Raw genomic sequence first — 16,442 nt, 5'->3', positions numbered from 1 at the left:
AGTAGTGAAAATTAAAACTTTAGGGGTGTGGCATTAACACAAGATGGCCAAATCAGGGACCCCAGCCTCCATCCTCCAACAAAGATTAACAATTAGACCACTATCTACACACAAAAACAGTTCTGGGAGAGCCCTGGAATCCACTTAAGAAAGTTTAGCAAAACGCTGTAACAAAAAACTTGAGAATAACTACAGTGAGGAAAGAACACCTTTATTATGCCTGCATCATTTCATTCCCAAGCTGACACTGCTTAGTGCCAAGAAGGAACTCTCCATCTAGAAAGAGTTTCCCTTGCAGAGAAGGGATAGTGGAATGAGTTTCCCCACTTTTGGGGCACCGCATTAAGGTCCTGCTTCAATTTCACCCCACTCACAGACTAGTAAAACTGAGATATATAGAGATGGCTAGGAGCCAAGAAGAAAAAGCATGCTGCCAGTATTAGTTACACAGTGGGAACAACTATGGTTCCCGGTTTACCTGCTCTGTGAGATTTATTGGTTTTCATCTCACAAGTATTTGGGCTCACTGACACCAGCTGCCTAAGTTCCTCTCTGCTTTCTCCTACTTCTCTCTTCCCCTGTTGTGACCTTAGAAATCACGCTGGTAGCAGCCCAGACTTCTACAACAATATGATGCAAGACATCATCCATGGCTGACTCCCACAACTGTGTAAGCTCTCAGAGTTAGCTCTTCCAGCTGTGTGCTTCCATGGTACCAGTCTGACACCTATTATCAGCCTCCACTGCTATGTGTATGCCTGGGGAACAGCTGTGTGGCTGTGGGAAAGCATGTTAACAGCCAGGGTCCCCACAGATGCTTGTGAGCTTAAGTTATATCACTGGCCTGCACCATTATGCTCAATTGGAGGTAGCCCCTCCAGCTGTGCACTTGTATGTCTCTGGCTGGATCCCCATCAGTAGCCTCCAGTGCCATGCAGTCATGGCGAAACATATGAGGAACCACCCATAGTGCTGAGAGCACTTCACTGGCACTGGCTACTGCTGCTACTTATTCTGTCTTCTGGCCACTGGACCTGGAGGCACTGTTGAGGACCCTCACAGCCCTTGTACTCTCAGTGGATGCCCTGCAGTACTTGTGAAGGACCATGTGGTTGGAGATGCTGTGAACGCCAGTGGCTTCAGCTGAATGAATCATCACATATTCCATTACATCTCTTAAACTTGGTGTCCAGTACCATTGCATCTCGAGTCATAGCACACTCCAGCATGCCCAAACCTGCAGGTGAAATCTTGCCTTAAAGAAGTCAGTCTATAACATCTTGAAAAAATGCTTCTTCTAATGCATTAGGCACTGATAATAAGGCCACAAGGATCATGAAGAATCAGGGAAATATGACTCCATCAAAGGGGTACAGTGAATCTCCAGTAACTAGCCCCAAAGAAATGGAAATCTAGGAATTACCTGATAAAGAATTCAAAACAATTGTTCTGATGCTGCTTAAGCACTATAAGAAAATATAGATATAGATAAACAATTTACATATACTAACAAAACACAACAAATATGAAGTGCAACAAATATAGAAAACCTGAAAAAGAACCAAACAAATTTTGGAGCTGAAGAATATAGTGACCTAACTGAGGAATTCAATAGAGAGCTTCAGCTGCAGGCTTGACCAAGCATATGAAAGAATCTAAGAGCTCGAAGATAGATAATATGAAATTAACTACTCAGAGCAGCAAAAAGAAAAAAAAAATGAAAAGGAAGGATGAAAGTCTATAGGTCTTACAAGACACAATTAAGACAAACAGTTTCTGTACAACTGGAGTCCCAGAAGGAGAAGAGAGGGAAAACAAGATAGAAAATGTATTTAAAGAAATACCAACTAACAACTTTTCAAACCTGAGATTAGATGATTAGATTGGGACATCCAGCTTATGAAGTTAATAAGTCACCCCCAAATTTCAATCAAAAGGTCTTCTCCAAGACATATTATAATACAACTGTTCATAAAGACAAGGAGAGAATTTTAAAAGCAGCAGGAGAAAAATATTTCTCTCACGAAGGCTATCAGCAGATTTCTCAATAGAGACTTTACAGGCTAGGAGAGACTGGAATGGTATGTTCAGAATGATAAAAGAAAGACTGCCAACCAACAATACCATATTCAGCAAAGTCATCCTTCAAAAATGAAGGTTGAGATACTTTTCCAAACAAATAAAACCTGAGGTAGTTCATCACCACTATGCCTGCCTTACACGACAAGTTGAAAGGACTTATTCAAGCTGAAATGAAAGAACATGGAGTAAAGGCAAGTATGTTGCTGACTTTAGAATGCTCTAAAACTCTAATAGGTGGTATGTTATTCAGTCTACTCTAGTATCAAGGCGAGTATGTTGCTGACTTTAGAATGCTTTAATACTCTAATAGGTGGTATGTTATTCAGTCTACTCTAGTATCAAGGCAAGTATGTTGCTGACTTTAGAATGCTCTAATACTCTAATAGGTGGTATGTTATTCAGTCTACTCTAGTATCAAGTTTGAGGGACAAAAGTATTATAAACAGCTATAGCTACAATAATTTGTTAATGGATGCACAGTATAAAAAAGATGTAAAGTGTGACATCAGAAACATAAAATGTGTGTGTCAAGTGAATAAAATGGTAGAGTTTTTGTATATGATTGTTAAAATTTTTCAAGTAAACCTCAATAACAAAACAAAAATCTGTAGTAGATACAAGGTAAAGAGAAGGGAATATACCATATGGAAAATCACAACAAAAGATAGCAAGAAAGGAAGAAAGGAACTATAAAACAGCCAGAAAATAATAAGATGACAATGTATCCTTATCTATAAATAATTTCTTTAAATGTAAGCAGACTAAGTTGTTCGAAGGCATACAGTGACTGAAAAGATTAAGAAAACAAGACCCAAGTATATACTGTCTATAAGAGACTAACTGCAGCTCAAAGTGAAGTGATGAAAAAAATGAGCAAGTGTAGCTGTATTTGTATCAGACAAGACAGACTAAGTCAAAAGCTGTAACAGGAGAGAAAGAAGGTCATTATATGATGATAAAGGGATCAGTTTGTGGACGGTACAATTGTAAATGGATACACACACACACACACACTCATACACACACACACATACATCTTACATCAGAACATGCAAAGATATCAGGGAAATACTAACAGATCTGAAGGGAGTAATAGATATCAATGTGATAATAGAGAACTTTAATACCTACTTTCAACAATGGGTAAATCATCCAGGTAGAAAATCAATAAAGGAACATTGAACATTGGACTTGAATCATATTTTAGATCAAACAGTCTTAGCAGATAATATACAGAATTTCCATCCAACAGCAGAAGAATACACATTCTTTTCAAGCACACGGGGAAGTCTGTAGGAATAGACTATATATTCATTCACAAAATAGATCTCAATAAATTCAAAAGGATTGAATTATACCAAGTATTTTTTGCATCCACAGTTGTATCAAACTAGAAATTAATAACAAGAGGAAAACTGGAAAATTTTAAAATACATGGAAATTATTAATGTACTGCTGAACAACTAATGGGTCAAAAATTAAATCAAAAGGGAAATAAAAAAATACACTGAAACAAACAAAAATGGAAAGAGTATACCAAAAGTCATGGGATGTAGTAAGAGCAGTGCAAAGAGGAAGTTTAAAGCAATAAATGCCTACATTAGGGAAAAGTAAATATCTCAAACTAAGCTTTAATACTTCAAGAACTAGAAAAAGAACAAAGAAAGGCCAAAATAGCAGGGGAAAGGCAATGAAGAATGGAAATAAATGAAATGGAGCATAGAAAAACAATAGAAAAGATCAGCAAAACGAAGAACCATTTTTTTAAAAGATAAATTCACAAAACTTTATTTGGATTTACCAAGAAAAAAAGAAAGGGCTTAAATAAATAAAATGATAAATAAGAAAGGAGACATTACAACTGATACCATAGAACTACAAAGGATCATAAAAGACTATTATGAACACTATATGTCATAATTAGACAACCATTCAAACTCACAACCTGCCATGTCTGAATCAGGAAGAAATAGAAATCTGAACAGACCAAGGAGATTTAATCAGTCATAAAAAAGCCTCAACAAAGAAAAACTTAAGACCAGATGACTTTGTGGATGAATTTACTAAACATTTAAGAAGAATTAATGCCAGTTCTTCCAAAAAATTGAAAAGGGGGGAACATTTTCAAACTCGTTTTATAAAGCCAGTGTTAGCCTGATAAAGCCAGAAAAAGCTACAAACAAAAGCCAGAAAAAGCTACTAAAAAAACCCTATAGGCCAATACTCCTGATGAATATAGGTACAAAAATTTTAAACAAAATGTTAGCAAACCAAATTCTGTGTCACACTAAAAGGATCATATATGAGGGAGCTCTCCTCTACTTGCTAGATGGGATGCTGCCTGATTCATGAATCACTTAAACCAGTTAGATCTTGAAATTCAAAAACAAAACAAAACCCATGACCAAGTAAGATTTATTCTGGGATTCAAAGATGGTTCAAGGTGTGAAAATCCGTAAGTGTGATACATCACATTAATAGGATGAAAAATAAAAATCATATCATCTCAATAGATGAGGAAAAGCATTTGATAAAATTTGATATCTTTCATGGTTAAAATTCTCAACAAGTTAGATATAGAATCTAGAACTTACCTAGCATAATAAAGTACACATGTGACAGTCTTACAGCTAATGTCATACTCAGTGGTGAAAAGTTAAAGCTTTCCTTCTGAGATCAGGAACAAGACAAGGAAGCCCACTCTCACCACTCTTATTTAACATAGTACTGGAAGTCCTAGCCAGGGCAGTTAGGCAACAAAAAGAAATAAAAGTCATATAAATAGGAAAGAAAGAAGCAAAATTGTTTACTGATGACATGATCTTGATACAGAAAATTCTAAAGTCTCCACTGAAAATCTTTTAGAATAAATAAATTCAATAACATTTCAAGATACAAAATCAACATACAAAAATCAGTACATTCCTATACACAAATAATTAGCTGAAAAAGAAGTAACACAATCCCATTTATAATAGCATCAAATACAATAAAATACTTAGGAATGAATTTAATCAAGGAAGTGTAAGATGTGTACATTGAAAACCATGAGGCATTGTGGTGCCTGGATCACTCAGTCAGTTAAGTGCTCTACTCTTGATTTTAGTTCAGGTCATGACCTCAGGGTCGTGAGATTGAACCCTGCCTTAGGGTCCATGGATTTACCAAGAAATCGGGAGAGTCTGCTCTCTTTCCCTCTCCCTTTGCCCCTCCTACTCATACACTCTCTCTCTTCTTCTCTCTAAAATAAATAAATCTTAAAAAAAACCTGTAAGACATCAATGAAAGAAATTGAAGAAGACAGAAATAAATGGAAAGATATCCCATGATCATGGATTGGAAGAATTACTGTTGTTACCATTTTGTTCATATTACAGAAAGCCATTAATAGATTCAGTATAATATTTATCAAAATTCAATGGACTTTTTAAAAACAGAAGTATAAGAACAATCCTGAAACTTATATGGAACCACAAAAGACCCCAAATAGCCAAAAAAATATGAAAGAACAAAACTGGAGGCATCACATTTGCAAATTCCAAATTGTATTGCAAACTATAGTGATCAAAACAGTATAGTATTGTAGTATTGGCAAAAAAACAGGCATGTGGACCAGTGGAACAGAATTCAAGCCCAGAAATAAACCCATACATGTATGATCAACAAATATTTCACAAGGGAGCCAAGAATAATCAATGAGGAAAGGACAGTCTCTTAAATAAATGGTGTTGGGAACACTGGATATTGGTATTCAAATGAATGAAATTGGATCCCTGTTTTACACCAATCACAAACACTTACTTGAAATGGATTAGAACTTAAATATCTGAACCCATAAAACTCTTATAAGAAAATATAGATGATGAGCTCTTTGACATCAGTCTTATCAGTGACATGATATGACACCAGATGCACAGGTAACAAAACAGAAAACAACAACTGGGACTACATCAAACTAAAAAGTTTCTGCACAGCAAAAGAAACAAGGAAATGAAAAGGCAACCTACAGAATGGGAGAAGATGTTTGAAACCATATACATGTTTTTAGATTCCACATATGAGTGAGATTGTGCAGTATTTGGCTTATATATCTTATATATCTGGTAAGGGGTTAATATACAAAATATATATGGATCCATAGAACTCATACAATAACAAAAAATCAGATATATAATTCATTTAAAAAATAGGCAGAGGGGGGCCCCTGGGTTGGCTCAGTTAAGTATCTGCCTTTGGCTTAGGTCATGATATTGGGGTCCTAAGATCCAGTCCTGCATCAGGCTCCCTGCTCAGCAGGAAGTTTGCTTCTCCTTCTCCCTCTGCCCCGTGCCCCATTTATGCTTTCTCTCATGCTCTCTCTCAAATGAATAAATAAAAATCTTTTATAAAATAAAAATAAAAAATAGAGGTCTTGAATAGACATTTTTCTGAAGAAGAAATACAATGGTTAACAAATATGTGAAAATGTGCTCAACATCACTGTTATGGAAATGCAGATCAAAAACTATATTGACGGGACGCCTGGATGGCTCAGTTGGTTGGGCAGCTGCCTTCGGCTCAGGTCATGATCCCAGCGTCCTGGGATCGAGTCCCACATCGGGCTCCTTGCTCCGCGGGGAGCCTGCTTCTCCCTCTGACTCTGCCTGTGCTTGTGCTCTCTCTCTTTCTCTCTCTCTCTCTCTGACAAATAAAATCTAAAAAAAAAAAAAAAAAACCATATTGACATATTTATCTTATAATATGTTAAAAAAAGAACAAATGCTGGCAAGGATGTGGAGAAAAGGGAACTCTGGCTCACTCTTGGTGGAAATGCAAATTAATATAGCCACCATGGAAAACAGTTTGGAAGTTTCTCAAAAAATTACAGTATCATTACCATATGATCGCTATAATCCTACTTCTGGGTATATATCAGAAGAAGATGAAATTATTATCTTGAAGAGAGATCTGTACTCCCATGTTCATTGCAGCATTATTCACAGTAGTCAAGATTCGAAGCAACCTAAATGTCTAAATGTGAGGTATGTGTATAATAAAATATTATATATATATTATATACATAATATATACAATGTAATATTATTCAGCCCTAAATTAAAAGAAGAATATCTTGCCATTTACAAAAATATGGAGTGGTCTTAAGGATATGCTCAGTGAAATAAGTCAGAGAAAGACAAATACTGTATGATTTCACTCATATGTGAAGTCTAAACACATGAAACTCAAAGAAAGAAAGTAGAATGGTGGTTGCCAGGAGCTGAGGGAGAGATGTTGGTCAAAGAGTACAAACTTAAAGTTACAACATGAGTAAGTTCTAGGGATTTAATGAACAGCATAGTGACTATTGTTAACAATACCATATTGTCGTCTTGAAAGTTTCTATGAGAGTAGTGCTTTAATGTTCTCACCATAACCACAACAAAAACAAAAAATTAGTAATTATACAATGATTTGTATTGTCTTAACTAACCTTATTATGAACCTTTCACATATTGAATCAAGTTACACACCTTAAACTTATACATTGTTGTATGTCAATTATCAATAAAGCTGGAAAAAATAATTTTATTTTTTTAAAAAAGATTTATTTATTTATTTATTTGACAGACAGAGATCACAAGTAGGCAGAGAGGGAGGGGGAAAGAGAGGAAGGGAAGCAGGCTCCTTGCTAAGCAGAGAGCCTGTTGTGGGGCTCGATACCTGGACCCTGAGATCATGTCCTGAACTGAAGGCAGAGGCTTTAACCCACTGAGCCACCCAGGTGCCCTAGAAAAAATAATTTTAAATGTAATTACCTAACTCCATGCATGCTTTTTAATATTTTTCACATAATACCATATGTAGAAAATGATATTTGCATAGTAAACTTGGGAGGGAAGGAGTGGGCAATAGGGAAGAGAGAATGGAAATTGATTTTACCTTTTTCAGTACCTGACTCTGATCAGAGTCAGAAAGCATTTTTATTCATTAGTTTAAGACAGAACTTCAGGCACCTAATTTCATAATTATAAATGCTGCATGTATTGATTTTACCATATTTGTCAGTCCTAGTCTTACGATATATGCAGTAGATTTTCTACTGAAAATATACTGTTTTAAAATGCATTAGCCTGATTTGGTATAACATTTAGTGGTAATGGATTTTACAGGGGAAAAAAACCACCTCACTTCCTTTTTTATTAGTTTTAAATCAGCAATTCCTATCTATAACAACTCTTCTGTTTTAATTTTCTTTCCATCACACATGACTGACAAAAACCTCAACCACCTTGACTGAATCTTTCAATTATCTTTTACCTAAGCTGTTGGATGATGCTAGGGAAATAGCGCATTGTTGCCATTAAATACTAGGTTGGATACCTACCAAATCTGATACTAACCAATGCCTGAAACAGTCACACTTCTTCCATCAGCCACCAGCAACTTCTCTCTTAAGCAGAGAGCTTTTCTCATACTTCACAGAAAATAATTAGCAATTTTTACACAAAACTTTTGCTTTTGCACCAACAGTTCTAAAATCTCCTTGGATTCAGATTTTCTCCCTTTTTTTTTAACAATGGAAACCATTCTCCAGCTTCCTTCCAAGGTCATCTCATTGATTTGATCAGCTTGCCGTTCTTCCCGCCTTCTCAGAGATACCATCTCTTTTTTCTTGGGCTCTCTGCTGGCTCATTAATTCCTGTTATCATTTAAACTTATTCAAGTCCGCATCATACTAAAAGAAAACAAATCTATATAGCTTCATCTTTCTCTCCTCCTACCTTTATTTTCTTCTTCCTTGTACAGTGTTTGTTTAGAAGTTCTCTCCATACACTCAGCCTGCTCATTCTCGTTCATTCTCACTGCATGATCTCAGGGCTGCCTTCTGCTTCCCATCATTTCACAGAAGCTCATTTTATTGTGGCTTTATGCTTTACATCTAGTTGCCATTTTTTAGTAATCACTTTGCTTAATATTTTGCCACATTTGAGAATATTTTAGATGTACCCTTTCCCCTTGACTTTCATAACAACATACACTCTAGCTGTATTCTTTGTACATTTACAGTTTTTTTCTCATTTGGTTTATGTCATCATCTGCTTTAATTGCTTTCTAGGATACCCAGGATACATTTTAAACTCTAGTCTGTCCCCTACCTCTCCAGTTTTATCCCTTGAGATTCTCTCCCTTGCACTCTACATTTGGGATGTATTACCTTTTTTTTTCCCCCCAATTTTTTCAGTTTCTAGATTGCATTGTGCTTTCTATTAATTTCCAAGACATCATATTATTTTTCCAGTCTGGAATGTTCTCCCTTGCCCATGTTAGAACTCAGATCATCCTTTGCGTGTCTGACATGTTAGTTTGCATGTACTTTCCTTCCTAAGTAGTTCAGTGACTTTAAATTAGATTTCCATATGTTGTAGTGTAGTATCCTGTACATTTAGTGTAACAGTCATTAAATTTTATTGCATTATATGTTTTGGATACTTTCTTTTCTATAAATTGTAGAGATCTTATTTTGTTTATTTCATCCTTATATCTCCATAGGCGGAAGAATAAAATTGCATATTTTCCTTAACAAGTCTTGCTTGTTTACATTAAAGAGACGTCACCATTCCTTCATTCAGAACATTTTTTGAAATTATTAGGCCAGTGAATTTTTAAGTTGAGCCCAAGTATTTCTACAGGATACCTTGTTTAAAACAATAGTTTGTTTAAAAGTAGAGAGCTCTTTCCTCATGTGTGTTATAGGACTTTGGATTTCAGGGACTTATTCTATTTCTTTAGTGCTGTATAGAGTTTTGAATGGAATAAATTGAACTTAAATGGGACAGAGAAAGGTATTGATTCTGGAAATTATTTAAAGTAGCTGCTTTTGGGGTGCCTGGGTGGTTCAGTCGGTTAAGTGTCTGACTCAGGTTGTAATCTTGGGGTCCTGGAATCGAGGCCCTCTCTGTGCTCATAGGAAGTCTGTTTGGCCCTCTCCTGCTATCCTTCCCCAACTTGTGCATGCTCCCTTGCTCTCTCTCAAATAAACAAATGAAATCTAAATAAAACAAAATAGGTGCTCTTTAGATCTCAATGAAGAAATTTCTGGTCTCTCACGTTGACTAGCCTTAGTATAACTAAGACAAACTCCTTCTTGTTCTGGCCCTTGGTTTTCTCCTTCATAAAATTCTGATTCTACAAGGTAGGTAAATCAAACACTGAAAGCTATAATCCATCATATTACTTACTAATATATAGTCTACCTTTCAGAAGTGTATAGTCTCTGAACTGTGATTTACGAATATGTAATTTTAAAGATTCATCTATGAATTCCCCAGAATTCAGTAAATGGTATTCATTTACGCAAATTAAAAAGTTTGCCTTCCATTTTTTTTTTTAAAGATTTTTATATTTATTTATTTGACAGACAGAGATCACAAGTAGGCAGAGAGAGAGAGGAGGAAGCAGGCTTCCTGCTGAGCAGAGAGCCCGATGCAGGGCTCAATCCCAGGACCCTGGAATCATGACCTGAGTAGAAGGCAGAGGCTTTAACCCTCTGAGCCACCCCAGGTGCCCCTGCCTTCCATTTTTTAATAATGTAGTTGAATCACACTAGTATTTTAAGTTGTTTTAATTATTGATTTCTGTGAAGGGCTGAAAAATATGAAAGACCTGATAGCAAAGGGGAAAAAAAATGCTGAATTTATCTCACTTTACATTAAAAAAAAAAAAAAAAAGTCATGGATTTGGAATACTTGTGATGGTGATGCACAAATAATATTTTAAATATTTTTATTCCAAATTTACTGATTTAATAAAAATTTTTGTATTTTCCTTTCTATACTCTAACATCTGTTATTAAAATAAGAGACTAACTACATTTGTGTGCAAATCAAGTCATGCATTCTTCCAATCATATTTATTTGGTTTCTAGATTGTTGGTGGCAAAAGTTGCTATAAAATTAAGATATGGAGTCTCCCTTGAATTACTAGTAGACATTGGTAAGAAAAGAAGCCCAGTGTACATGGGGCCTCACCAGTAGCCGTGATTTCTGCCAGCGGTTCTCATCCTTTCATCCATAAAATAAGCAGAAAATCGACCTAATATTGCCTGATCAGATCTGATATCTAGAAAGTAATCCTCAGGGAATAGAAGATTCAGCCTTTGTGCATACATTTGAGAATTAGGTTATTTCTTTTTCAGAGCCATTCTTTTTCTTCCTTTGCAGTACTTGTGAAAAGTTTCTACAGAGATGAGTCAGATATGGTATAAATCTAACAATACAGGCAGTAACTAAGTTAATCCATTTCAAAATATGGATTCACATTACAATAAATGTTTGAGTGCTGAAGTGGAAATTTCATTTAATGAAAAGAAATAGGATATTTTTCACTAAATAATTAAACCAGTAGATGCTGTTTTCATTAATTCACCTGTTACTTCTTTCTGTGAAAGAATAGGCAATACAGAAAAAACCCCCAGTATAATAGAGGATGAGAAAAAGTGAGTTAGCAAAGCGTACTTGGGAAAATGCTATGAACAATAGGGGCAAACCATTGTCTGTACAAGGTACACGTTCTGGTTTTAAAACGTAAGTGTAAGAAATTTGTCACAAACATTTTCTTAAATGACAGCTGTAAAATTGAGGTTGTTCAAATGGGGTGTTTTAAATATTCATGCTGAAACTCTTTAACTCCGTTATGTATAGGCGAGAGCTATTCTGCATTTCTGTATAATTGATTTGGTTATATGGCCATTAGTGTATTAACTTTATCAAAATAATAACACTATTTCATGAAGATTCCATCACTTAACTTTTGTTTTATGCAATTCAAATCTTAATACTATCATGGGGGTAAAACTGACTCACACATACATATTTTCCAACATAACACATGTTCTTCACTCATACATACATATTTTCCAAAATAATCTTCCATGTCTCGAGTAATTTTTGGTGACCTATAATACATGTCATTCATTTTAGAATTTTACAGTTTGTTTTACATGAAGAGATAATCATTTAATATTATCTGTGTAAATTTGAAATCATTATATAAGATGTTTTAAATGATTTCTAATTTGTATTGACTTATATAGAAACCTTCTATTCTTTACTAAATAAAAAAGGTTAATTATATAGAGTATGCTTTTTTTTCTTTTTAATTTAAAATAATTGAAAAAATTCCTTTGAACTTAAGTAATACAGCAAGAGGAGATAGCTCATACTAAAAATGTTGCTAGGTAATTATTGAGTTTTGGAATTCAAAACTTGAAATTGTGCATTCTTGGACTGTTTTTATAAAAGCAATACAGAATAGTGGAAATAATGGAGTAGAACTTATTGTGAACATAAATGGTCTGCCCTTTTTACTTGGCGTAGAATTTAAATCCTGTTGTATCTGTGGTACTTGTTACTTTTACTATCTTGAGCTTGTAAAGTCTCTTTCAGAAGTAATATTATCCTTTTTTAAAGCACAAGTACAGATGTTCAGAAGTTTGACACAATTAAAAAATGAATGTACAACCAAAATATTTACTAGTGCTACTTAAAACGACTTATTTTTAATATGCTAAGTAGAATAGAAATAATGAGAGAATTGATGAAAATGAAAAACCAGTGAGAATATTTATAAAGCAACATTGGTTTATGTATATGAATAACTAGATATATTAGAAAAATTTATTTAAAATGCCCTGCAAATATCACTTGTATTTTAAGTAAGCTTGATACCTTATAACTACTGCCTTATATCTATTATTTTATAAAAGCCTTCATAGAGTTGCAAATATAGGATTTCAAAAGTGAATTTGATATAAAGCAAGCATTATTACAGTGTTCATAAATATTTAGGATTTTAAATGGAAACTTAAAATGATATATTTTAATCTAATTTTTAAAAACTATAATACATTTAATTGCATGTTTGCCACATTTATATTTTTCTTTTCAAATTAAAACCAATATGTCAAGTGTAGTTAAATCTTAAAATTTGTATTTCAGAATCTTAAAATATAAAGTATATAAATAGAAAAGTGAGTTGTGAAAAGAAATAATGAGTTTTAATAATCTAAGTTATTAATTTTATTTTTCCTATTTCCAAAGATCATTAAAATGCTTAAAAGATCAAAATGCTTTATTTTTAACTTCTTCAACTGTAAATGTTTAAAGAGAAATTTAAAAATCTTTTAAAAAGTAGCTCTAACAATGTCTTAACAAGAAGTTGGTGTAAATGTGCTCTTTTGCCTCTGTTTAATGCTGTGTGTCAATTATTTACAGATCCGGTGGTATTGTGGAAATTCCCGGAGGACTTTGGTGATCAGGTTGGAACCACATAATTTTTAAAAATCATTTATAACTAGAGTACTATTATTATTACTACTGTTAACTTCAGCAACTACTACTATACATGACTTGCTATTAAGTGTTTTCTCTTGACCAATTGTGAGGAAAAAGATCATCAGGTGTGCAGAATATATATGGAAAATCTTTTAAAGTTTCCAAATAGATGGATGATGAGGAAGCCCTTTCATCAAAACTAATAAGAACCGAATGTTTACAGTTTCAACATATTTTTGCTCTTTTTTAATCTATCCCTGGAATGTATTTGGAAACACTTAAAAATTTTTCCCATCAAAAAAACTTAACAATACCATACTTTGTTGAATACCCTCCTACTATTACTGTCTACTTGAAGTAGTAACTGCTGTAAATAAGTGATTAGTTCTCTCCTTTTACAATGTTGTCTAAATCATTTACATATATGTTGAATTGATATTTTCTTTTTTTATGTAATTCATACCTATAGCTTTACTTTCTTAAAAGAAAATGAGACTTCAGAATGAGTTTATTCCATTTGTATTTATTTATTTATTTTTTATTTTAATTTTTTTAAAAAGATTTTATTTCTTTATTTGACAGAGATCACAAGTAGGTGGAGAGGCAGGCAGAGAGAGAGGAGGAAGCAGGCTCCCTGCTGAGCAGAGAGCCCAATGCAGGGGCTCGATCCCAGAACCCTGGGATCATGACCTGAGCTGAAGGCAGAGGATTTAATCCACTGAGCCACCCAGGCGCCCTCCATTTGTACTTTAAATTGTAGTCTTTGATAGTCCCTTAAGTATTTAGTATGACCAAAATTATGAATTATTTTGACATGATATATGTAAATAGAAAAATCTTTTAAAATTTTATATTATAGATTTATCATTTTGAAATTAATTATGTAATATATGGTTAAAACACAGATTTCAATTTTTATGGAAATCTGATGAACATATTCTTATTTTTTTTGCCTGCATAATAAGGGTATAAAACAGTCTTGTCACTGTTAAAATTTAAAAATGTACTAGGATAAGCTTAACCGTTAAGTTCACAGATATGATTCTTAAAATTCTCATAATTTATAAGTTGAAAGCTGACAAAAGTATTTGTTTAAAGCAGTTCATTCAGAAATAAGTATACAGAAGAATATTCGTTTAGAGCAGTTCATTCACAGATAAGTATACAGACAAGTGATTTTGATATGTAGAAGGATAACTTTTTATGTGTGAAAATCTATACTAAGACTAGGAAGTTACACTGAAAAAAATCAGTAAATGGGTATGTTAAATATTAACTGAATCTAATGCAATCTTGGACTCTTTCTCACATAAAAAGAGAGGTATGCACTTAATTTGTTTTTAGCTCTCTAGAGAAAGAATAGATTTATAAATATCTTAAGTATGCAAAAGAAGTCCCCAGTGAAGACAGGGTTTGGCTATATGATGTGTAATTGGGTTTGTTTTTAAGTAATGTGTAGTTAGGTTAGAGCCTTACTGACTCATTTTAGCACTTTGAAATACTATTCTTCTGGTATTCTTGATTCTTCCTTGTCCACTTATCCAAGAACAAACCTCCTGTCCAGGTTATGCTTTCTTTTCTTTTCTTTTTTTTTTTTTTTTAATTTTCTATCTCTTAAACTGCCCCTGAGAATTCCTAAGAAATCTAAGACTCCTCACTTTGGGTTTCACATAAGGGCGATCATGTACTTGAGTAAATTTTTCAGTGAGACCAACTATCATTGTCCCTCTTTGTGACTGATAAACTGGTGATAGAAATTTTTTAGTTGGGGCTGAAATGTTTTGTTTCCCAAAATTCGTGACACTAGTGGAACATTAATAAGCCTTTACATACCTAGTAAATTGCAAAAGCAGTTAACTGGGTAATGGTGATGAATGTCCAGAATTCCAGTTAATGGCAATTCTTACACATTTTTTTGAAGGTTAGGACTGAAAGGACCATTAGATACCATTTTGTTTAAATACTTCACATTGTATCTGGAGAAACCAAACTTTATGTAGGAATCTAGCCAAGGGCCTTGAAGAATGGTTTTCCTATATGCTTTTAGGTGAATATTCTGAGTACTGCACGTGATTCAAGTACTCTGTGTGTATTTCTCATCTTTTTTTACCACGTACTGTTGTACACTGATTCTTGCTACACTGCCTTTTCACTGGATCTGAGACTTGCTTCAGTAATAATAATTATTAAAAAGCTCTTTATTTAGCTCTTACCCTGCACTGGGCAGTATTCTGTGTGCTTTATGTGCATAATTCATTTGTCTTCAGACCCGCCCAGTACTGCTAGGAAATAGTATCTTCCCCCAAAGTGAGGGTTAAGAAACTTGCCTGAGATCGGGCTGCTTATCAGAGGCAGAGCTAAGATTTGAAGGCAAGTTTGTCTAACTCAAAGCCATGTGCTATTTATTAGCAATGAAGCTATTTTCTTTCTGCTTGGGTTGCTTACCCAGATCCTACTCAGTTATTTTATTTTAGCTCTTATAAAAATAGTTTATCATAACAGTTCTTTCCCCCTCATTATCTTTAAAATTTGAAATCATTGTGTTATTTAATCCAAAGAAATAAGTTCATTACCCTTTGTTCTACTACATGGAGTTGTTGATTTGTCATAATCTTGATTTATTACAGGCTCCTCGAGTGTGTCTTCCTTCTTTAGTTGGAAGAACCAGTGGGACAGTTCAAAGTCACATTTCAGGGGCTATAATTCAATTTTTTCGGGGGTACAGTGGAGAATTTTCTATAGGGAAATAGGAAATGAAACTGTAAATGTAAGTGGAGCCGGGTTTTGGTTACATTAAAGGCCTTGCTAAAGAGTTAGTCCTTCAGATGAACTTGAGGAGAGTGTGGTCTGGCAAAATACGTGTGTTAGTAGTCGGGAAGAGATTTCCATACAGATTTGTTGTGGGAGAAACCGGAAACATGGAAATTAGTTGGCTATTGCAGTAGTTCAGCTAAGGGCATCAGAAGGTTCGGAAAGGGTTAGTTACTTTAGGAGTGAAAATGAAGATGAGCGTAAGGGGGAAGGAGGATAGAGGTTGCATGCAGAGGT

At 34.3% G+C, this 16,442-nt stretch overlaps 1 protein-coding gene across 11 annotated transcripts in view; it reads left to right on the top strand.

Moving 5' to 3' along the window:
- The window catches only part of DENND1B (DENN domain containing 1B), a 263,126-nt gene that overhangs the window by 52,787 nt on the left and 193,897 nt on the right, over window positions 1-16,442 (top strand). For all 11 annotated transcript variants that reach the window (XM_082701929.1, XM_082701927.1, XM_082701928.1 and 8 more), the window contains one exon: window positions 13,335-13,378. In XM_082701929.1, coding sequence (XP_082558055.1) covers window positions 13,335-13,378 — 44 coding nt within the window. The remainder of the gene's footprint in view (window positions 1-13,334; window positions 13,379-16,442) is intronic.

The sequence above is a fragment of the Mustela nivalis genome, assembly GCF_964662115.1.
Source record: "Mustela nivalis genome assembly, chromosome: 16".
NCBI classification, from domain to species: Eukaryota; Metazoa; Chordata; class Mammalia; order Carnivora; family Mustelidae; genus Mustela; species Mustela nivalis.
This window is presented reverse-complemented; position numbering and strand designations above follow the sequence as displayed.